At 35.9% G+C, this 24526-nt stretch overlaps 2 protein-coding genes and 1 pseudogene across 4 annotated transcripts; all 3 read left to right on the plus strand.

Moving 5' to 3' along the window:
• The first annotated feature begins 1472 nt into the window (after nt 1–1472).
• On the plus strand, nt 1473–4841 carry LOC136202095 (histone H3.2-like). The gene is made up of 2 exons (XM_065992565.1): nt 1473–2289; nt 4703–4841. The coding sequence occupies exon 1, from the start codon at nt 1635–1637 to the stop codon at nt 2046–2048; it is 414 nt and encodes a 137-aa protein (XP_065848637.1). The 5' UTR covers nt 1473–1634; the 3' UTR covers nt 2049–2289; nt 4703–4841.
• Nucleotides 3979–21878, plus strand: LOC136202093 (protein tesmin/TSO1-like CXC 6). Of its 3 annotated transcripts, none has more exons than XR_010674311.1 (10): nt 3979–5005; nt 5391–5498; nt 6235–6412; nt 6805–7158; nt 7580–7656; nt 7752–7846; nt 15671–16087; nt 17242–17343; nt 17427–17533; nt 21820–21878. XR_010674311.1 is itself a non-coding variant. In XM_065992564.1 (9 exons), exons 1-9 carry the CDS (start codon nt 4734–4736, stop codon nt 17474–17476), a joined length of 1653 nt encoding a protein of 550 aa, XP_065848636.1. In that variant the 5' UTR covers nt 3979–4733; the 3' UTR covers nt 17477–18433. The 3 variants fall into 3 exon arrangements, 1 of the variants encoding a protein (XP_065848636.1); XR_010674310.1 differs by lacking the exon at nt 21820–21878 and adding an exon at nt 18542–19223 and having other exon boundaries at nt 3980–5005; XM_065992564.1 differs by lacking the exon at nt 21820–21878 and having other exon boundaries at nt 17427–18433.
• LOC136202094 (uncharacterized) lies at nt 20367–21268 on the plus strand (annotated as a pseudogene).
• Nucleotides 21879–24526: the final 2648 nt, after the last annotated feature.

The raw sequence follows: 24526 nt of genomic DNA on the forward strand, positions 1-24526 counted from the left end.
AATCTAAATTAAAATAGAATCTTACGATTCCATTTCATCTTCAACATGGTAAATCTTCAATTTTTTTATAATATCATAAATTTTAACTGAATCTTACGAATGAGTTTTTTTCTTTTTAGTCACGATTGCATTTCAACATTTATTACATTACATTGTATTGCATTACATTACATCGTACCAAAAGACTACTAAATATAATTCTGTGGGTGAATGATTTTGTGGTAAATGCAGCAACCAACTGTCTTATGTACAATCTATTGATTGATTACAATAATTGGAAGTGTACTTTGCTATAATCAAATTAATAGCCATAAGAAAACGGCTTATTGTTTGTTCACATTAAAACTTGTCCCTGAACGATAAAAACGATTGCCCAGAAGACATAAATTGAGGTTTTGGTCTCAACGGAAAAGTGTACGGTAAACCGAAAAAATTCCCAATATCATTCTTCCTTCTTATTTCCTTTGCTAATCGGATTTTTTTTATATAATCTAATTAATAGCCATTCGAAAACGGCTTCTTGTTTGTTCACATTAAAACTTGTCCTTGAACGATAAAAACGATTGCCCAGAAGACATAAATTGAGGTTTTGGTCTCAATGGAAAAGTGTCCCTAAACAATAAACCGAAAAAATTATCAATATCATTCTTCTTTCTTATTTCCTTATTTCCTTTTTTAATCGGAAAATTTTCCGCGGTGGCCGGAATCTGGAACCTTGTGGTCGGAATCTGGAACCTAGCGTCGGAATTTGGAAACAATACATCGGATTTTCTGTAAAAATGGTGAATTGTAAAGGTAAATGGAGAGAGAATAATTGAGAAGAGAGAAATATGATCTGCATTTATTGAGGGACTATTTTTTTAGGGTTCCATAGGATGGGTTAAAACCATTGAAGACTTTTCCATATATATATATATATATATGAAGATAAAATTAAAAAAATTACACATTTGTTGTTTACGAGTTGGATAAAAGAATCCAAATGTTTTGGCCAATTGAAAAATATTAATCTCCATTTCTATTTTAAAATTATAAAAACGTAGAAAAAAAACTTAACTAATATAACTTACGGAAAAGTATAAAAATAAACTTTGTGGTTACATCAATTTTCAAACAACACCCATGTGGTTTAAAAGTTTGCAAAGTGGTACTATGTATTTCATTCCGTTAGCAAACACATACCAAATTGACTAACGGTGTTAAAAGTCAAAAGGAAAAGAGTTAATTTGGTCCTTATATTTATTTATTTTTATAAATTGACCTCCTTATTATCTAATTATCACAAACAAACACTAAAATATAAAATAAAAATCAAATATACCATCTTCTCTATCTCTTTTTAATTTTTTTTCTTATTTCTAAAATCAATTGAATTTACATATTTTCAATTTAATGACCCTTATACTTTCTCCCCTTCTCTTTAGCCTAACCATTTTATTTCAATCTACATTCCAATTTCATCCCTTCTAAATATTTCAAAACCTGCCAAATTTCCCTCCTCCTCGCCAAATTTCCCTCCTCCTCGCCAAATTTCCATTATAAAATCCCCCCTCCTGCTTCTCAACACACAAATCGTCTCTTCACTCTTAATCACCTGCTTTCTATTCAATCAAAGAGTTTTAATTTTATCTCCAATGGCTCGTACAAAGCAAACTGCCAGAAAATCAACCGGAGGAAAGGCACCGAGGAAGCAGCTTGCTACAAAGGCTGCCAGGAAATCTGCTCTGGCAACTGGTGGAGTAAAGAAGCCGCACAGGTTCAGGCCTGAGAATGTGGCCCTGAGAGAAATTAGGAAGTATCAGAAGAGTATTGAGCTGTTGATCAGTAAACTTCCATTCCAGAGATCGGTGAGGGAAATCACTCAAGATTTTAAAACGGATTTGAGATTCCAGAGCGACGATGTTGCCGCACTACAGGAGGCATCTGAAGCCTATTTGGTTGGAGTGTTTGAGGATACCAATCTTTGCGCTATTCATGCTAAGAGGGTTACCATTATGCCTAAGGATATCCAGTTGGCTAGAAGAATTAGGGGCGATTTGTTGGGATGAAAAATCAAATACAAGTTTCATTGATTTTGGTGAATTAAAAACTGCACTGCACATGTTTATGAAAAGTATTAGTAATTGGCTTTAATTCTTGTATGATGCAATAATTATTTGTTCTAAACTAACTAATTTAGCTAACATGTTGATTAAGCCTGGATTAGCGAATTTCACAAGGATAATTGATAAGTGGATACTATGAAGATTTTTACAACGCAAAGCTTGACTAAACGTTTGAAGATTCCAAGTAAGCAACATTGCTGTATCTCTTATTTTCATTTGCTTTAGCCTACTCATTATTTTCTCATTGATATAATGTATGTTCTTTTTGAAATGTTGGTTGTTGAAAAATGATATGCTCTTGTTCAAATGACGAAGAAGAGAGAAATAAGAAAAAAAAAAAATTAAAGAGAGATGGAGAATATGGTATATTTGATTTTTATTTTTTATTTTAGGATTTGTTTGTGATAATTAGATAATAAGGGGGTCAATTTATAAAAATAAATAAATATAAGGACCAAATTAACTCTTTTTCTTTTGACTTTTAACACCGTTAGTCAATTTAGTATGTGTTTGCTAACGGAATGAAATACATGGTACCACTTTGCAAACTTTTAAACCACATGGGTGTTGTTCGAAAATGAGTGTAACCACAAGGTTTATTTTTATACTTTTCCCTATAACTTATGGAGAATATAAGGAAAAAGTATTCATGTATTTTTAATGATGCATGAAATTGACCAAACTATTAGGGATAAATTGTTATTGATCGCTAACATTAAGATAAAATTATACTTTTAAAATTTTAAATATTAAAGATAAAATTACTTTGTGAACATTATTATCCCTAATTAAATTCAAAATCTAGTTTTAGCAACTAATACAAACTTTTACTATGTAAAATTTTATTTTATAGAAGTGAAACTCAAATATTGATATATACATTTGATATTATATGTTTTTATATATTTAACACGTATTATGAATGTATATAATGAGTTACTAAATCATTGATTTTTTTTTTAAATTGTGAAAAAACTAAAATTAACCACAATTTTGGAATTATGCTTTCTTAAAGTTTATAACAGGCTTAATAAATCATTTCTGTCCTCTGAATTTTTAAAAAGTGTCTTTATAACCCCTTCAATTTGTATAAAATATTCAATTAGGTTTCTAAATTAGCATAAAATGTAATCAATTGATTGCAAACAAGTAAGTTAAATACGGATGATGTATTAGACGCACGTTAAAAAAAGTAAAACAATCAAGATTGGATATGCTATTGCAATATTAGAGAAAACAAGTTTTATTATTGAGCAAGTAAGAATTTTTTTTAAATCTATTCTATGAATTATGTAATAATTTTTTAAGACGCATGTAATACATTTTTCGTATTTAATTTTTTTTTGCAATCAATTATATTTTACGCAAATTCAGGAAGCTAACTGAATATTTTATAGAAGTTGAGGGGACTACATAGATACTTTAAAAGTTCAGAAGACTAATTAAACTTATTAGATAAGTTAAGAGGTTAATGATGTATTAAAGTAGAATGATTAATATGTAGAATAGGCTTAATACATCATTAGTTATCTGGATTTGTGTAAAAAGTTTGATTGACTCCTAAACTTATATGATGTCTTGTTAACCCTCTAAATTTGTTTAAAGTAACTCATTAGTCACCTCAATTTATTTAGAGTGACCTATTGACCCCCCTGAATTTGTTAATATCCTTTAAACTTGTTTAAAGTGATATAAAAATCAATTCGTCTAAATATGTAAAAAAAAAATTCAAAACTTAGAAAATAAAGGCATTACTCGTGATTCTAAATCTTTAAAATAAATTAACTTTCTATTTTGTACATATTTATTACGTTTTTTTATAGATATAAGGACTTAATCATAACACTTCAAATAAATTTAGGGAGCTAATAAGATACCATATATGTTCAGAGGGCTAATCAAATTTTTTTAACAAGTTGAGGGAGCAACCGAGCATTAAGTCATTACAATATTAAATTGTTTTAGGTTCTGTCAGAATGATCATGTGGCAAAATCTTTGAAATAGGACCCACCCACCCGTCCAGTCCAAATTTTAATTATTGTACCTGGATGCAGAAACTCATTTTATTACAAAATTATCCAAGTAAAACCACACCGTTTTAAAAAATGATTATCGCCATACATCGATCAGAACCGTATGTGAGACGAAAACAGCATCTCACCGTACGCGTGTATAATAGAAACAAAGCCCTCTTCCTCTTTCAGACTCAGTTGGCGCCAAATTTCCTCGTGGCTTTCCACGGAAACACCTAAAAGCCCAAAAGCTTCTTTCTCTAATCCAATGGCTCCTGATCGATCCTATAATATTTACTCAATCTAAGCCGTTTATCACAAACTTTCAAGTGCATCCGTCAGATCAATCGCTGTTTTTCATCCTACCCTTGAATTATGTTAAAATTAAAATTTCAAAAATTTGAAGAGGGAGAGAAGAAAAAAACGGATTAAATGGGAAAAATAAAGAAAGAGATTGAGAGAAAACCCTCAGTTCATTCAGCTCAGCTCCCGATATTTCAAAACTGCTCCATTGTCGAGTTACAGTGTACTGTCTGGTGTTGGTTATTGTTTTGCTTTTGATTCTTGCTGATAAACTTTGGCAGAATTTTCTGCTAATTGAAGATTTCTTGGTGAATGATTTTGAATCTGATGGGAGAAAGTGAAGCTATTGCCGATTTTGCGCCAAAGAAATTGGCGCGGCAGTTGGATTTTACGGCGATTTGCAGAGCATCCGCAAATGTTGCTTTATCTCAGCACTCAAAATTGCAGTCTCTGCCGCCGTCTCATCTACAAACGTCACTGAAACAGTCACAGGCTGTGCTGCAATATCAAGCCCGGCCACAGCAGGTGCCGGTTCTGGGACGGATTCCTCACCCTGTCCAGAAACTCCCGATGCAAATTGTGCAGTAAGTTCATTACTTTAATTATTTCTTTTGATTCCTTGTGATGGATTAGAGCTGAATTGCATTTGAACTTTGGGATTATACTGAGAAACTAGACTGTATATATATATATATACACACACACACACACACACACACACGATTAGATTGTTAAAAGTGATTTAGAGAGAAAGTTCAAATATTTCGTCAATCTTTAAAAGGAACATCATTTATGAAAAGCTCGCAGCATGCTCAGTCCTGCATGTAGCATTGAACTACCGACCTACTTACTCGTAGTCCATGTTTAATCAATTAATGACAGATGCAAGGATCAATATTCGTCTAAATTTAGTTTTTTTGCCTTCAATTTTTCCTCCTAACTTTGTTCTGACTGTCTATTTTTGTTCAGCAAGCAAGAGTCTCTTGGATCACAGGTCAGAAATAATGTTGAAGCAAAGGATGGAACTCCTAAGAAAGGAAAGCAATGTAATTGCAAAAATTCACGATGCTTGAAATTGTAAAGACTTCATCTCTCTTTTGCTTGCATTTTCAGTTTTATTTCTTTTGTCTTTGCTTTTCGTTTGGTATTTTTCATTATCAAACTGTTGTCAATCGGATGTCATATATGTTTTCATGTTTAGCTAAAGAGAGCTTTTAATTTAAATTGGTTGCTATTACTATAGTTATAAATTAGATATACATTTCTTGACTGTTATTCTTTTCATCAAATTTTTCCTCAAGTTAGGAATGTCAAAATGCTTTATGGTGGAAATGAATGGGTTACCTCAAAGACTGTTCTGTCATATTCTAATAGATGTGGCTTTTAACCAATTAAGGTTGACTTGTGGGGAAGGGCCTCTAGTCGCTTAAGTTAGGTCTTAGGTCCGATTCCTAGTGTACGCAGAAACACCTAAAGGATGCCTGAACAAACTCGGACCGAGTAATCGGATGGATGAATGACAAATAAGAAAAAAAAAAGATGTGGCTTTTAGTATCCAAGTCCCAGATACTTCACGTATTTCCTCTTGACTTACACTTTAATTTTAGCATCCTTTTCACAATTTTTAAAAACTAGTGCATGTTATTTTATTTTATTCTCTGCTCCTGATATTTGATCATTTTATAGTTATACAAAGCACAAGCTTTTGTGTGCAAGAATATATTTTGTTTACCTTAATTCAACATTGCAATAATGCATCACATCTTTACTACATGTTCGATTTTATCATACAACAAGAAAACTTTTGTTTTAGATACTGTGAGTGCTTCGCAGCTGGAATTCAGTGTAATGGTTGCAATTGCTTAAATTGTTTTAACAATGTGGAAAATGAGGTGGCTAGGCAAGAAGCTGTTGGAGTTACCTTAGAGCGTAATCCAAATGCTTTCAGACCTAAGATTGCTACCAGTCCTCAAGGATCTCTGGATGCAAGGGTATGTATTGTCCCTTTGAGTGTGATAAATGATGTCTAATATTTGATAATATCACAAGTCTATAGTTTGATTAAATGGTAATGTCCCTTATTCTCTCTTCCTTTAAGAAGATATAACTTTCAAAATGCACGACAAATATCTCCAAGTTTCTTGTTGGCTTTGGCATATAAAAAATTTCTGATTTCCAAATCAATGGCCTCATATGAGGAGATTCACCTATACTGGGTTCTCCCTGTTTCTTCAAACTAGATGCTGCTTTGAAGGGGCAGATCACAAAGTCAATTCTGCTTGCTTTTTCTGCATTTCTTTCTTAGTTTTACTTATCAGCCTTTGAATTTTTATTTCTATTTTAACTTGAATGCATTTATAATATTCCAAAAATATCAAAACAGGAAGATGTAAGGGAAGCTCAAATTATTGGCAAGCACAATAAAGGATGTCACTGCAAGAAATCAGGGTGCCTCAAGAAGTACTGTGAGTGTTTCCAAGCCAATATTTTGTGCTCTGAAAATTGTAAATGCATGGACTGCAGAAATTCTGAAGGAAGTGAAGCAAGAAGGTCTCTCTTGCTTGGTAATCATAATGGCATAGCCTACATGAAACAAGCAGCAAATGCAGCCATTAGTGGGGCTATTGGATCATCTGGTTATGGGACTCCACTTGCTTCCAGGAAAAGAAAAAGTGAGGAACACCCAGGCAGTCTAGCTAAGGGTCAAGTTGTTCATTCTACTGCAAAATTCCAAGAGGTATGCTGACAAATTCAATTTATCCTAAGGACCTTATATTTTAAGTAGTGGATTTCAATTTTTTATTTATCTTATATATTTAAAAGCTTGTACCATTTTGAGTTATTCATCTAAAGGTATCGGCAGTTCTATTAGCACTGGTTTGTTCTTCAATAAACAAAACATGTTCTTAATTTAGTGGTTAATGATGGGTCCTTGTTCCTGTAGTTTTTGCCTATACTTCACCAAAATTAATTTTGCTATAATGCTGAGGATTGCTATTATTTTAATCCTTTGAGACATTCAGTCTCTTGTTTTAGGTTAGGTCGTGTAAATCTTAAATTATTGTGTCTTGCTTCTTAGCTTCGCATGTTATCTGGTTCAAGCTGCAAGCTATTTCTCATTTTAACTTTTGTTTTTCTCATTTTTCACTTTCGTTCAGGAAAATCGTCAAAATTATGCCGCAGCTTCTCTTTCTCCTTCTGGCCAAATTCCTCAGGCCACTAAATTAAATTACAAGTAAACAATTTTGGTATCATTCGCACCACATTATTGATGGGACATTCTTTTTCTTTTGCCTGAGTACTGATTAAGATTCATCAATTTGGATGCAGGTCTCCTTTGGCAGGCATACTTCAGTCACAGGATGTGAATGGGATATGCTCGCTCTTGGTCTTACTTTCACAAAAAACTATAAAGGAACTTTCAGGTGTGGATAAGTAAATAGAAACATATATTCTCTTACACATAACATTTCAATTACCTTTCCTCAATCCTAATTGTTAATTACATTGACTGCAGTGGATGTAAGATTGTAAGTAGTACTGTACTTTGATCTGTTTCCTTGTCTAACTTGTTGACTTATCATCAGAAATGCACAAATAGCTTTAGAAAATTCCAGTGCAGTCTTTAAACTGGTTGCTTTATGTGCTTTCTTGATATTTGGGAACTTATTTTATACATTAGCGTAGATCCATCTAAATAATCTAAACTTCCAAGTCTAGTTATTATGATGAGGTTTTGCTCTGAAGTATGTTTATTATATTAATTGAGATTGACTTTGTTATGCACTTAACTAAGGCAGTTTTTGGTGGAGGTACAGAAGCTTTTGCTTTTGAAGGAAGGAGAAAAACCTCCCTTAAAAGCATTATTTCCAATCTTTGTTCAAACGATATGATAAATCGTGAATGCATACGAAGAATTCAAAAGGGTGAAGTCAAAATGGCATTAAATAAGATGAGATTGAAGAAAGCAGTAGGACCTGATGGCATCCCTATTGAGATTTGGAGATGTTTGGGAGAGAGAGGAATCGAATGGTTGACGACGTTCTTCAACAAAATTTGGAGAAACAATAAGATGCCATCCGAATGGAGGAAAAGTATCCTAATCCCGTTGTATAAGAACAAAGGCGATATCCAAGATTGTGCCAACTATCGAGGAATCAAATTAATGAATCACACTATGAAACTGTGGGAGCGAGTGATCGAACAAGAGGACGGTGAAGATCTCGGAAAACCAGTTTGACTTTATGCCGGGAAGATCAACTATGGAAGCCATCCATCTAATGAGACAATTAATGGAGCACTATCGAAATAAGAAGAAGGACTTGCATATGGTTTTCATTGACTTGGAGAAGGCATACGATAAGGTACCAAGGGAAGTACTTTGGTGGGTCTTAATAAGGAAAGACATTTCGCGGAAATATGTTGACATCATAAAGGACATGTATGAGGGAGCATGCACGAGTGTACGCACCAGTGTTGGGAAGACTGAAGAGTTCCCTATTACGATTGGAGTGCATCACGGTTCTGCACTAAGCCCATTTCTTTTTGCCATCGTTATGGATGAACTAACGAGTTCACTTCAAGATGGTATACCATGTTGTTTGCAGATGATATTGTGTTGGTTGATGAGACGAAAGAAGGCGTGGAGAGGAAGTTGGAACTATGGAGACAAACTTTAGAATCTAGAGGCTTTAAGCTGAGCTGATGTAAGACAGAATATTTGGAGTGTGAGTTTAGCGACGATAGGAGTAGGGAGGCAGGGACAATCACTCTAGATGGGAGAGTTGTTCAGGCATCGGATTGCTTTCGGTATTTAGGATCTATTATCCAAACGGATGGAGAAGTAGATGGAGATGTTGCTCATAGGATTAAATCTGGTTGGGCGAAATAGAAGAGTGCTACGGGTTTCCTTTGTGACCCCGGCATGCCAAATAGACTGAAGGGAAAAATTCTACCGCACGTCAATCAGACCAGCACTGTTATATGGTACGGAGTGTTGGGCAGTGAAACACTGTCACACTCATAAGATGTCGATGGCGGAGATGCGTATGTTGAGATGGATTTGTGGTCATACGAGAAAGGATCGGGTGAGTAATGAAATAATTAGGACAAAAGTAGGGGTTACATCTATTGAGAATAAAATGAGGGAAAACCGACTAAGGTGGTTTGGCCATGTAAGACGAAGAGCGCTTGATGCGTCGGTTAGGAGGACTGAAGAGTGGCAAAGGGATGTAGTGGTGAGGCTTAGGGGAAGACCTAAGTAAACTTGGAGGAGGGTGATCGAGAGTGATATGAGTTTATGTCGTGTATTGAATATGATATAGAGAATTTAGGGTAGAGAGAGAGAGAGAATTAAGAGAGAGAGAAGATAATTAAGGGAAGGAATTCTTCATTAATTTCTGGATAAAACTTACAAGGATAGAGATACCTCATATGTAGCAGTACAACTATGAGGTGGCTAATTCTGTTACACTAAAGGACAGAAATAGTACAATAGCTGTACTAAAGGATAGAATAGTACCATAGCTGTGATGACAGCTATTCTTTTAGGGAATAATAGAAATTACTAAATACTAACAATAAGGCTAGTAAATAACAAACTTAAGAAGTCACATAATAAGCAAGATAAAACAGTAATTATTCAATTCACTTAGCTAATTTACGCCTATACGTAACAATGCCTCCCCCTTTGGCACATTCTTGTCCCCAAGAATGGTAGTCTGGAAATTGGGCTGCAATCATTGAAGTATCTTCCCAAGTAGCATCAATGGTAGGCAGATCCAGCCATTGGATTAAAAGCTGAGGAACAGAGGTATCACCAATTATTGCATTACGAGTGTTGAGCACCTTTGCTGGCTGTATGGTGAAGGTCTCATCATGAACTGGAGGCAAGGTTGTTAAAACTGGAAGTGTGGGTGAAGGCCTCTTTTTAGAGAGATGTGGAACACAGGATGGACCCTACATGTAGGAGGCAACTTCAGCTTATAAGCCACTTTCCCAATTCTTTCCAGCACTTGAAATGGCCCATAAAACTTAGCTGATAGCTTGAGGGAGCTGCGTGTAGCCACTGTAGATTGTCTGTAAGGCTGAAGCTTTAGGAAAACCCAGTCACCAACTGAAAATTCTCTATCTGTCCTTCTTTTATCAGCTAATTGCTTCATCCTGTTCTGAGCAGCAGAGAGACATTCTTTCAGAGTTGAGTTCATTTTCTGTCTTGCTTCCAATAAGTGCCCAACTGCAGCTACATGAGACTCTGTGGGAAGTAGAACTGGTAAGGTAGGATTAGACCCATAGAGAGCTTGAAAAGGTGTCATTTTAATGGCACTATGGAAACTGGAATTGTACCAGTACTCTGCTAAGCTGAGCCAGGTGGACCACTTTTTGGGTGAGAGATAAGTCATACTCCTCAAGTAATTCTCTAAACACTGGTTCAATCGCTCAGATTGCCCATCTGTCTGAGGATGATAAGCACTGCTGTATAGCAAGCGAGTGCCCAAAAGCTTCATAAATTCTTTCCAAAAAATCCCAGTGAACACCCTATCTCGGTCAGACACAATTGTCTTTGGCATGCCATGTAGTCTGAATATGTTGTCTAGGAAAGCCTTGGCCACCACAGTTGCATTGAAAGGGTGTGTTAGAGGTATAAAATGCCCTGTTTTTGTGAACCTGTCCACCACTACAAGGATAGTATCGAACCCACCCGACTTAGGCAACTTTTCTATAAAATCCATGGCAATATCTTGCCATGCACCCTGTGGAATTGGTAGTGGTTGCAGCAACCCTGGGTAGGCACAGTGGTCTGATTTGCATCTTAGGCAAGTGTCACGCGATGCGATCCAAGTGGTGACATGAGTCAGCATCTTAGGCCAATAAAAAGCTTGTTGCAACCTGGAGAATGTTCCTCGAATGCCAAAATGGCCCCCAATGGGCGAATTATGACAAGCCTCTATAAGTTGAGACCTGAGTTGAGAGGAAGAACCAATATAAAGTCTATCCTTAAACTTGAGTACCCCTTGTTTGTAGGAATAATTAAGGTGTTGCTGTGGGTTGATTGACATTTGTTGAATGAGTTGCAGTACTTCTTGATCTCCCTTATAAGAATTGTGCACCTCTTCAAGCCAAGTTGGGACAGCCATAGTAAGGGCTGCATTGTAAGAGTTAAGGGCAGAAGGTTCTTCGAATCTCCTTGATAAAGCATCAGCCACCTTATTCTCCACTCCCCGTTTGTAGTGGATAGTGTAGTCAAGCCCTAGTAACTTAGAGACCCTTTTAAATTGTAAGTGTGCAATTTTTGTTCAAGCAAGTGCTTGATACTTTCATGATCAGTCCTGATGATAAAGGGTGCATTCTCCAAATAATGTCTCCATGTTGTGCAAGCCTGAATGATTGCCAGTAGCTCCCTTTCATAGGCTGACAAGCGCTGATTCCTTGGGCTCAGTGCTTTGGATAGATAACACAAGGGTCTGTTGTTCTGCATAAGGACAGCCCCAATTCCTGTACCACTAGCATCACATTCCAGTGTGAATGGCTTGGAAAAATCAGGCATGGCTAGCACTGGTGCATTTGTCATCAGCAGCTTGAGATCTTCAAAAGCCTTGGTAGCCTCCTCAGTCCAATAAAACTGATCCTTCTTAAGAAGATCGGTAAGAGGCCTGCTGATTGTACCATAGTCCTTAATGAAACGCCTATAGTATCCAGTAAGGCCTAAGAACCCCCTCAATCCTTTCAAGGAAGTTGGTTTTGGCCAATTCACCATTGCCTCTATCTTGGCTGGATCAGTAGATACTCCTTCATTGGAAATGATGTGCCCAAGATAAGACACCTGAAGTACCCCAAACGCACACTTTGAAGCCTTAACCATTAGTTGATGTTGAGTTAACAACTCAAAGATGAGCTGTAAATGGTGAAGGTGGGAAGACAGGGTAGGGCTATATATTAGGATGTCATCAAAGAAGACTAGAACAAATTTGCGGAGGTATGGCTTAAAAATGGAGTTCATGAGGGCTTGAAAGGTTGTTGGGGCATTTGTGAGCCCAAATGGCATTACCAAGAACTCAAAATGCCCTGAATGAGTTCTAAAAGCTGTCTTCTCAATATCCTGAACCATCATCCTTATCTGATGATAACCAGCCCTTAAATCCAGTTTAGTGAAGTAGGTGGCCCCCTTGAGTTCATCAATCAGTTCCTGAATTACTGGAATTGGAAACTTGTCCTTAATTGTCACCTTGTTCAACTCCCGGTAGTCAATGCAAAACCTCCAGGAACCATCCTTCTTCTTAACTAGGAGAACAGGAGAGGCAAAAGGACTAGTGCTTGGACGAATGATGCCATTCTTAAGCATTTCCTCAATAAGTTTCTCTATTTCATCCTTTTGGAGGTGAGAGTACCTGTAAGGTCTCACTTTGACTGGCTGGGTTCCTGATTTTAGGGGTATTGAATGGTCATGGGAACGACAGGGAGGTAAGTTGGTAGGTATTTGGAACAAATGGTTGTATTTGGTAAGTAATGGTTGTAATGCAGGGTTTGTTTGGTCATTGAGGTTTGGTGGGTTGGATGTAGGTTTGTCATCAAGTTGGTTGAGGTTTGGTTGAGGTACATCGGTAAGAGACATTAGAAAAAGTCTAGCAGTGACGCCTTTCCACCCTTTAGTCACCATCTTGTTGACTGATTTTAGTGTCATCAATCGCAAGGTTACCTCCTCAGTCATTCCTTTAAGAGCCATTTGCCTTTTATCTTTTTGTATGAGCAACTTGTTTTCTCCAAAGTCAAAAGTGACTGGTGAATGGCTTCTCATCCAGTCTACCCCCAATATCAAATCATACTCTCCCAGTTCGAACACTCTGACAGTAAATCTGAACTTAGCACCTGCATGGTCCATGTGCAATCACTGCATTTGGATGTCACAGTCAATTGCCGCCCATCTGCAACTGAAACAGCTGCAGGGTGAATTTGTTCCAAGGGTAACTTTGCCTCCTTAGCCAACTTTTGATCCACAAAACTGTGGGTACTGCCACTGTCGATCAAAATCATAATGGTCTTCTTATTTAAGACTCCTTTCAACTTGAGGGTACCATCCTTCATTCCTCCTCCCAAGGCATTGAGAGAGAGCTCAATGTGCTCCACTTCCCCTTGCTCAGGTTCCTCCATCATGTCCTGGTCTCCCATTTCAAGTTCCTCAATCAATTCTTGTCCCCCATCTTCCATTTGTAAGGCATTAAGTTTCTTCTGGGTGCATTTGTGGCCTGGAAAATATCTGTCCCCGCATTTCTAGCATGCCCCAGGGGCCTTCTTAATGGGTACAGGTGTTGTAATAGGTTTGGTTTCAAAGGACTTTGGTGTCTGGGTTATGTTTGAGAAAGGTTTTATGTTGATAGTGGAGGATGTAGGGTTATATGGTGCATAGGAAGGTTTACTGGTGTTAGGTGCATAAGTAGAATAGGGTTTAGTAGGTGCAGGGGATCTAAAGGAGGGTTTAGGTTTCAGTAATTCTACCATGTCCTTGAGATGGATTTCAGCTAACTTAGCTTGGTTAATGGGCAGCATATAAATCAGTGGGGTGTGAAGCTCTAACAGCAGATCTTATTTCAGGTTTTAACCCAGTAGTGAATGAAGATAGATAAAATGATTCAGAGTTTTCAGGATGTACCTTCTCCATTTTGAGCTTAATAGTCTCAAATTGGTCCTGATAATCTACCACAGATCCTGTTTGCCTTAGCATAGAGAGCTGCTCCACGACATCCACAGCCTCCTTCTCTTGGAACCTTTTTTCAACCTCTTCCACAAAGGCTTGCCAAGAAATTTGAGGGTGGTTTGGAATCCAGTTCTTCTTCTTCCACTTCGAAAAGTTGGAAGTATTTGTTGCACTTGCTCACCCATTGCTCAACATCTGTGCCATCAAAGGATGGTAAATCACATTTAGGAAGGAGTTTATTGTAAGTAACATTTTTCTGGAGGGAAGTGTTTCCAACAGAAATTCCAGGGGAACTTCCTAGTATTCCCCTATTAGAATCATGTACAACGATGGCTTGAACGGGATTTGGAGATGAAGTGGAAGCTGGTGGAAGGTTTGGAGGGTGTTTCCATGTTGGTTCTGAATCATTTGGGATAAAGAATGGATGGATTTCTCCAGGGACTGGTGAGAGTCCAGTTGTGCCCTGCGCAAAATATTTTGCTCAGCCAGGAGAGACTCATATCGTTGTTGCTGGGAGGCCTGTTGAGCCTTGATCCCGTCAAGTGTCTCGGCGGTAGATTCTAATCGATCATGGAACTGAGTGGTAAGATCCCTGATTTGTCGTTGTAAATCGTCCATAGCTTTCTGTGCTCTTTTAGTAGCTGCTCTAGTCTTTTTATTGGAGGTTTTTAACATTCATGAGGTGGCCAGAGGAAAGGCTGCTCTGATACCAATGTCGTGTATTGAATATGATATAGAGAATTTAGGGTAGAGAGAGAGAGAGAATTAAGAGAGAGAGAAGATAATTAAGGGAAGGAATTCTTCATTAATTTCTGGATAAAACTTACGAGGATAGAGATACCTCATATATAGCAGTACAACTATGAGGTGGCTAATTCTGTTACACTAAAGGACAGAAATAGTACAATATCTGTACTAAAGGACAGAATAGTACCATAGCTGTGATGACAACTATTCTTTTAGGGAATAATAGAAATTACTAAATACTAACAATAAGGCTAGTAAATAACAAACTTAAGAAGTCACATAATAAGCAAGATAAAACAGTAATTATTCAATTCACTTAGCTAATTTACGCCTATACGTAACAGTTTATTGGAGATTGAGGAAAATATGGTAGTGGATAGGAAAGAGTGGAGGGAGAGAATTTGTGTCGCTGACACGACTTGATTTCACGGTTTTATATGATGGTTCATGTTAGCCGACCCCGAATCATTTCGGGACTAAGGCTTTGTTGCTGCTGTTGTTGTTGTTCAAACGATTAATTTAGTTCTTGATGACACCACTTGCTTGCCTCATCTTTTCTATCATTTTGAGTAGAAAAAAAATCCTCAAATTTCCCTTTATTTATTTCTTTTTACATGTAGCAAATCTAGTATAGTTTTTGATAGATTAGATATTGACTGATGTGAATTTTTGAATCATCTGTTTCTTCTGTCTATATGTTTGCTATAAGTTACATGGTTTACTTCTATGTAGGAGTGAATATAGAAGGTTTTAAATACTCCATTCTCTAATCCCTAAACAATTTTGATTCTTTCTGATCTGTAATTATCAGGGAAAGTTGATATACAAGGTGAGAGGGGAAATAGTCACAAATTCAAAACTACTTCTGCTTCATCCGTTCAAGGGGCACAGGATATAAACGTGCATGATGTCCATAAAACTTCCCCTTATGATTATGTGAATGGGAGCAAAGCCACATTACGTACAAACAGTGATTCTGGATCTGATGGTGGTAATTTGGAAGATGGAAGATCAGCATCATTGGAGATCGATTTGATGTGCCATGAACAAGAGATGATGGTTACAGAAGCTGGATCACCAACTGGGTCGACAGAATGCTGTAAAAACAAAACAAAGATAGCAGCTAGTGGGCACGAGTTCTCAGACGTTTATCCAGAGCAAGAAAAGCTCATCTTAACCAGGTTCCGGGATTTCCTCAATAGACTTGTTACTTGTGGAAGCATAAAAGGTAAATTGTCTTTGTTTTGAAATTTGTCAGGTTTGATTTCCCATGATTAGTTAGACAAATGCGGTTCAGTGTTTTCCTGAGAAAATGTTATTCTTGCTACTCAAATTTATTCTCAACTTTTTGTAGATAGCTAACAGAATTTCTCTATAGGCAAGTGGAAATGCCTATCTCTGTCTAAATGGGGAATCCCCGTCCGGATCCCCATCTATAAAATGGGAAAATATTGGCCCCATCCCATCCCCGTGGGGAATAGGATCACTGTGGGGATCCCCTTTTCTTAAATACTAATATTCTAATTAATATTTTCTTTAGTGAAATTTAAAATCTTGCCGTATAATGCAATTATGCAAATATAATTTATAATTTGATACAAAAAATGAATGAATCATAATTCACAAGCAATAGATTATTCCATCAAATATAATAATTATCCAAATATAAAAGCATACACCTAAAAATTCATATAGGCTACAAATTTCCAATGCAAACAGTACATTAATCGGTATGGGGATGGGGATCCCCAAGAGAGAGGTCCCTGTTCCCTCTCATACCTGCCTCTGAATTTTTTCCCCTATCCCTACTCGGTGGGGGAAAAAATGGGGATTCACCGTTTCCATTAAGGCAAATTCCCCTCCCCGCCTAGATTGCAACCCTATGCATATGGTCCCCAAATAGGATTGTTAGAGTTTTTTTAAGGGATAAGATACAAAAATAGGCCTAAAGTTTTTCAGAAAGTATCAATTTAGGCTCCACGAATAAAATAGCACCAATGTAAGCTTAACGTTTACAAAAGAGTACCAATTTAGGCTTAAATTGGTACTCTATTGTAAACGTTAAGCCTACATTCGTGCTATTTTGTACGTGAGGCCTAAATTGATACTTTTCTAAAAACTTTAGACCTATTTTGGTACCTTATCTCTTCTTTTAATTACCAGTTAACAAGCTTATGAAAGTAGACCCCTTTAATTTTGTTTTACTGGCATCTCTAAAATTTAAGATGCAAGTGGAATGACATTAACTGAAAAGACTTTAAAAATTCTGCACGCCTTACATACTAAGAAAATTTTCTGAAACGGGGTATTTTTTGCCCTTGATTCTTAAGAATTTACATACTCTGAGTTGCTATTATTGGAGTGGTATCTTTTAAATTTCAGAAACAATGTGTTCTCCGTTAGCCAAGAGTAAAATGGGGAACCAACAAGAACCAGAACAGAGGGATACGATAGATGCCGAAGCTGAAACAGAAAAAGACAAAGGTGCTTTAAAGTAATGGTGTTTTGGAATCTCCTATAGAGAATTTTTGCTTCCCAAGGTAATCTGCCTATAATATCTGCATCAGTTGCAAAAATGGAGAGATCAATCAAGAGAAGAAGGGCTGGAATTATGTAGAGGATAGTTCACACTTCACAATATCAGCGATGACATACCAGCTCCAAACTTCATGTGGTAAGAAGTCCAAATCTTCTTTCAGATGCTTTCCTTGAGGATTTACTTACAAGAAATTCTTAGATCCCAAATTGCTCCACCTGCATTTGCTGTAAATAAAATTTTGTATGCAAGGAAGAGCTTCATAAGCTTTTTCTTTCTTTTTCATTTTTAACTAGTCTTCATAAGCTTTTTCTTTCTTTTTCATTTTTAACTAATTAAAGTTGAACGGAGTGTTCAAGGGCCTTAAATCACTTAATCTAGAGATGTCAAGTTTGAATTCTAATGTTATTTTACTCGTAACTAATTAACTGTGTAGGATCCTTTGTGTAGAGTAGCACTGCAACCTGTTTGATCCTTTATTAGTTCATAGGGAAATTTACAAATCTTACTCAGTGAGAAGCACATTTACATATTTAGACACATTTAGAGACATGCTACCAAACTAGATTTTTTCATTATATATTTTCCAAAAATACCCTTAGTATATATAACAAACACTTTCAAGATTCACTTTCATTTCACCTCCAAATTACTTTCAAGCTTCATAATTTTCTTCAAATCACTTACAATTTTCATCTCTAAACATCATGTAAGTTATTTTTTATTTTAAAAACATAATAATCATTTGTAGTGTTAGAAAAGTTATATGCAAGGTTTTTTACGCGTTTATATATACTTCTCTAAGGTTCGATGTTCGAAAATCGCGAAATGCGAGCCTTTGTTCGAAATTGCAAACACTCTTTTCTCACTTCCATTTAGTGAAAAATGCGACTAGATTGCGAACGAGGGTATGTGTTCGCATATGATGAAATGCGAATTCACATCGCATTGCTACAAATGCGATACAGATCATAGACGTATATACTAAATGCGAAACTGAATTTCACCCAGTTTAATTCAATTTCACTAATGTTCACTCAGTTTAGAACTATCTTTTCTACGTTTTTCATATGATTCGAAGTTGCTTCAGGTTTCATAAAAAAATCAAGTTGGAGAAGTTAAAAGAGAGAATTTACATTTGTGTAGGTGTTGATTCAGTCTTATATGATTTACGAATGTCCATGCAAGCAAAAGATAGTCCAAACAAAGTTTCCATTGTAGATCGCAATGATGTACGATGCTTCATAGACAATTGCTCGATGAATTCGACTCATGTGATGCCACTATATGTTTATTTGATACGTCGAACAATAGATGCACAAATTCCGCGAGGTTGTAAGGAAGACAATGTTGAGACGAGTAACTTTTCGCAAGACAATGCACGTTCAAAGCATATGTCGGACTTTGAGTAGTGAGCCAATTGTTGATCAAATGACACATGAAGATGTATGGGGTACTTATAATGTTGAGCGTGGTGATGTTGGAGATACATGTGGTACTTATAATGTCGAGCATGATGATGCTGGAGATACATTTGTACCTGAGACACAACCAATTCATAAAGTTGGTATTGAAACAAATGCACGAGCTGACCATGTCCCATCAAGTATCTATGAGACAGATGACGAAGACAGAAAACGAAGGAGGATTGATCCATTTTGGTGGCTTCCAGAAGTCCATGATGCATCCGTGGTTCCTATTGTGTTGGAGTTTAGTGTCCTAAAGACAATTGTTTTAGGATATTAATATTAATGAATAAATTGTTTATTTGATCATTTGTTTAATCAGATATATAGCATTAAAATATAACTATATATAAAGGCACAAATCTTTCATAAAGAAAGTAACCTTAAGTTTATTTAAGTAGTTATAAAGTGTTGATACAAGCATGAAGTGAGACTGTACTTTATAATAGACCAATAGACTTAAAGTTAACCCAAGGCAAGTAATATGTTATAGGGGTTGGCATATTACTGTTGAGACTTGCATGTAACAGTGTTTTCTGTCGAGACAGAAAGCTGATCTCACAAGCTTTAGATATTCAGATATCTAGAAAGTTACATGGATCCGGTGAAGGAGTTCATTAGGATTGGGACCCGACTTGAGATAACAGAATGGATTGATTTATCTAATGTGTCAACTGTTCATCTCATTGGTATTAGTAGGTATAACTAATCCTCAGACTCAAACATTCGTTAATTAGTGATTCTGGATTATGGAGTCTGATACTTTGATTCTGTGCGAGCACGATCCAACAGGTGAGAGCTTGGGGTGTGTGAGAGCAAGGTTGGGTATCACACAAAGTAATTGCAGAATAGTTAATGTCAGATTGAGCATTCGTCACTCCCGATAAGTGGGAGATATATCCAAATGGCCGCTTGTGGTGAATTGACTGAAATCCTTGCAAGGTGATAGAGTTAAGAGTAGAAATGAACATTTCACTTAACTTATCTTTTTAGAGTGAATTCAACCTGTACAAGTAAAATCGGACTCTTTGTTATATATAACCTTGACACGTTCCATGGTTATAAGGAATTGACCGACTGGATATAGTTGATGAAGGATCGTATTATATTGTACCTAATGCAGAAAAGTTAACGTCAGTTATCAACCTGACTTCTTAATTGCTCTGAGGAATATCATAGGTTCTGTTAGTAACAGCTCGCGACGGTATTCCGTTATATATATGTTGGAATTAATCGTGATGAATAATTTCAAAGAATATATACGGCTAGTGGCAATAAAGAACTTAATGGGTCGCATATGGGACTTGGAATCGGAGGACGAAAATGTAATTAGTGAGACATGTATATATGGGCCGAAATTTATATATTAATTAGGGGATAAATTAATTTGATTAATAATTATAATTTGATTATGGTTATGAATTAAATTAAAGGATTATCTGATAATATTAATAGGTAAATTCCAAAAAAAAACCCCTGTGGTTTGTTTTTACTAAAAAAAGGACCGTGTTATACGCCGTTACACGAATTAAGGAAAATGACTTAACACCGTTAAAGTTGATGACGTGGCAAAGGGTATTATGGGAAAACCCAATTTTTTTTTCTCTCGGTTCCTTCTCTCTCCTTCGTCTTCTTCCAAACCTGCCGCCGTCGCCAATAGTGCTAATCCTCCACCACTGCCTGCCAAATCTCATCTTTATAACCCCACTGCTCGAGCTCCTTACCGACCTCAGTCGCATAACCGCCGTCGTCATTCCCGCAGTGGTCGTAGCATTTGCTGTTGCTGCTTTTGGTCGGTTCGCATCTATCTACTCTTTTTAATTTCACTGTAATTTCCAAAAATCATAACTCTCATCTCACTTTCTTCTACGATGCGGAGTCTGTTAATTCATTGAGATCGGATCTGAAGAAGAAGAGTGGTGCGGCGGTTACATTGAAGATTCAGCTGGACATTAAAGTGAAAGTGAAGATGGGCGGATTGAAGACAAAGAAAGTGGGAATCAGAGTTACTTGGGACCAAATTAAAGGAAGTGTACCGAAAGGTAAGTCGCCGACGGTGGCAGTGAATAGTGGTTCCAAATGTAAGGTTCATATGAAAATCAAGATCTGGAAATGGACTTTCTAATCTCATCATCAGTGTTGGTTTTGCTTTTCAATTTAACTTTTTTAATTGTTCTTTTATTATTATTTTTGGATTTGTAAACTTCTAAAGAGTGAAACCATGGATTGGGAAAGGAAATATTGGAGTAGATTCAGACGAAGAAGAAAGAGGCCGAAGAAGAAGAAGCCCCACTTTGAGATTTTTTTTATTTTTTTATTTATTTTAATTTTGTTATTTTTCATTTTTTATTTTAATTCGGACAATTTTACCCTTTGTCACGTCATCAATTTTAACGGTGTTAAGTCATTTTCCTTAATTCGTGTAACGGCATATAACACAGTTCTTTTTTTTGGTAAAAACAAACCACATGGTTTTTTTTTTGAACAACACTAAACCACCAGGGTTGTTTTTGGAATTTACCCTAATATTAATTATAAGTTTTTATGTGATTGAAACTCTAATTAATTATCCCTAATATTAATTAATTATTAATTTGATTAATAATTATCTAGATATAATTAGTTATTATTTAGATAATAGTAAAGTGTTTATTTAATTATCTAATTAGGAATCATATTCGGAATAAGATTCTAATTAATTAATTACCTAACACAACTAGGACTAGGGTTTTGAGAAGTCTATAAATAGACTTCCTAGCCTAGGAAATTCGGTCAACACAAAATAAGGGAGGAGGAACTGTTCCGTCGTCGTCTCGGCTAATTCACATTATTCTTACTCTCTCTTTGATCTCGTATCGATTTCCGTTAGAGGCAATCATTGCGATTGCTATACTTTAAAGGTTGATTACTGATTAGTTTTGTTTTTCTGTATTGAACAAAAACGTTCGTTGCTTACAGATTGATAATAAGAAGTTGTGGGCACTTCGTTTGCAACCGTAGATAGTTCTTCACCGAAGGTATTACTTTCTATGCCTCTTTATATGAAATAACAATTAACAGATCTTGGAAAAAAGAAATAGATAAAATTTTATTATTTCGCTACGCCTAGGCTTGTCTATTTTCCTTTATTGGTATAAGAGCCTATGTTAATCTGTTATTTCATATATGTAAATAAAAGAGTTTTCAATCAGATTGAGTAGATTTATTGTTAGGTTAATTAATTAATCAGTTAGTTTAATTAATCTAAAGATAAATAAGTTTTGATTACTTGTTAATTAAAACTGATTATGCATAGTTCCTGATTATTTCGGTTGATAATCGTTTAAACAAAACTTAAAGGTTTTATAGTTAGATAATTAAAACGTTTTGGTTTTATTGAATCTAAAAGATAAAACTGTTTTCTGATATCCTGAAAATTGTTTTGAAACCGTTTTTAAAACAATTATATGTATATATGTATTTAAATAAAAAAAAAATATATAAAATAGTAGCGTTTCGGGGTCGCTGTCGCGAGGCAGCAACCCCGATCGCTGTTGCCTCTGGTTACTGCCGTGCGGCAGCAACCATCCGCAGCGTGACGCTGCTGCCGCTGAGGCAGTAGCGTCACGCCGCCTGCTGCTTCCCTACGGCAGCAGCTGTTATGAAAAGGGATATGCATAATACTGGTGGTACCGGTTTTAAAAGTTGTTTTAAAACAGACCCGTTTTATATATATATATATATATATATATATATATATATATATATATATATATATATATATATGTTTCAGAATATAATAATTTGTTTTGATTATCAAAATCAATTTTTTTAAAAGTTTTTTTACCTGAATATTTGATATAAGTAATTCAAAGCGTTAAATGAATTATACGAATTAATTAGGATATGCATAATACTGATTTTGTACATGTTATATTAATCTAATATGTACTTGCTACAATTTGATTAGATTAAATATAAAGGATACAAAACTGACAAGATTAAAATTGGATGTAAATTAATTTAAAGTTGTTAATTTGATTAACTCAAATATTACATAAATAGTTTATGTAATCAACCAATTAAATTTAATTTAATTGGGTCTTTGCATGTTTGGTGTTATAGACATATTAGACTCTCTATAATAGTTATTCAGTCTTTTGAATTTTTTTTAAATAGGACCTGCGTGTCCTTCCTTCTCTTACTCTCTATTGTATTTCTCTTCTCATCCAAATCCCTTCAAATAAATTGAAGTTTCTTAGAAATTGAATATTGTTGTAATTCAAGGCGCCAAGGAGAAGACGGAGGACCCAAAGAGAAATATATAATAGTTAGTATTTCTCTAGGGTGACCCTTTATTCCGTTTCTGGCTCAACGGAATAAACTTAGACATATGTCCATAATTGTCAATGTTGAATGTATGGGTGTCTGATGAATGCTAAAGCAAATCAAGACTAGGTTAGATTATGAGACTTTAAATAAAACCCCTCACTAATCAAAAGTCAAGTCAATAAATGAGTTATTGTAAAAATCGAGTGCCCCTCCCTAATATTATAATTCAGCCGGCAGTACTGGTGGCCTTAGGGTTGTTGAGTAAACTTAAGCTCGGGGTCTTATGGTAACACCTGAATTATCGAAAATCGTTTTCACGAATACAAGGTAACGACTTGGATTAGGTTAGAATAATTGGATGAGTAAACTCATGTTGTTCTAACCTAATGGGCAATATGGTTGAGATTGATAAACGACACATATCAGTTACTAATGTGGTTAGTAACCCAATAACCTAGAAGTCACATTGTTGATGTGATTGATTGCATGTATCTACCTAATGAATAGAACTTAGCTTGTTGAGTAAACTCAAGGTGAAATTTTATGAGTTAGGATTCTAGCTCACTAAAGGGTTTTTGAATATCCTTCGAATTAATATGGAGGGTTATTAATTTGGTAAAATAGTGGGAGCAATTTAAAAATATAAAAGTCCAACGTATTTAAATTGTAAATGAATTAAACAAATGAATAACATCCGTCACTTTTCTCATTCTCAGGTTATTAACAAATCGTACTCTAAAAACAATCATGTCGAAAACCGATCTAAGAAATATCCTTACTGATAACAAATTGAATGGTTCAAACTTCGCCGACTGGTTTTGAAATCTCAAAATTGTTTTGAAGTTTGAAAAGATAGGGTATGTATTGGATATGTCGATACCCGCTCTTTCGGCCGATGATGCACCCATTGAAGAGATTGATGCCTATCAGAAGCATAAATCTGATGATGAACACGTGGGGTGCATCATACTTGCATCGATGACACCAGATCTACAAAGGCAACAAGAGAAGATGGATGCCTATTCTATTGTCATGCACTTGAAAGAGCTGTTTGGGAAACAGACTCGTTGTGAACGTTTTGAGATATCAAAACTGTTGTTTTGCTGCAGGATGCAAGAGGGCACATCTGTTATGACACATTGTGTCAAGATGATTGGCTATATCACCAAACTTTCTAGTATTGGCTTCGCGATGGGTCATGAACTAAGTGTCGACTTACTTCTCACATCCCTCCCAGAAAGTTATTCGCAGTTCACCATGAACTACCAGATGAATGACTTACATACCTCTCTTAAAGAGCTTGCCAATATGCTCAAGACTGTTGAGCCCAACTTAAAGAAAGACAAAGTGATAC

Source organism: Euphorbia lathyris, chromosome 8 (genome assembly GCF_963576675.1).
Source record: "Euphorbia lathyris chromosome 8, ddEupLath1.1, whole genome shotgun sequence".
NCBI classification, from domain to species: domain Eukaryota; kingdom Viridiplantae; phylum Streptophyta; class Magnoliopsida; order Malpighiales; family Euphorbiaceae; genus Euphorbia; species Euphorbia lathyris.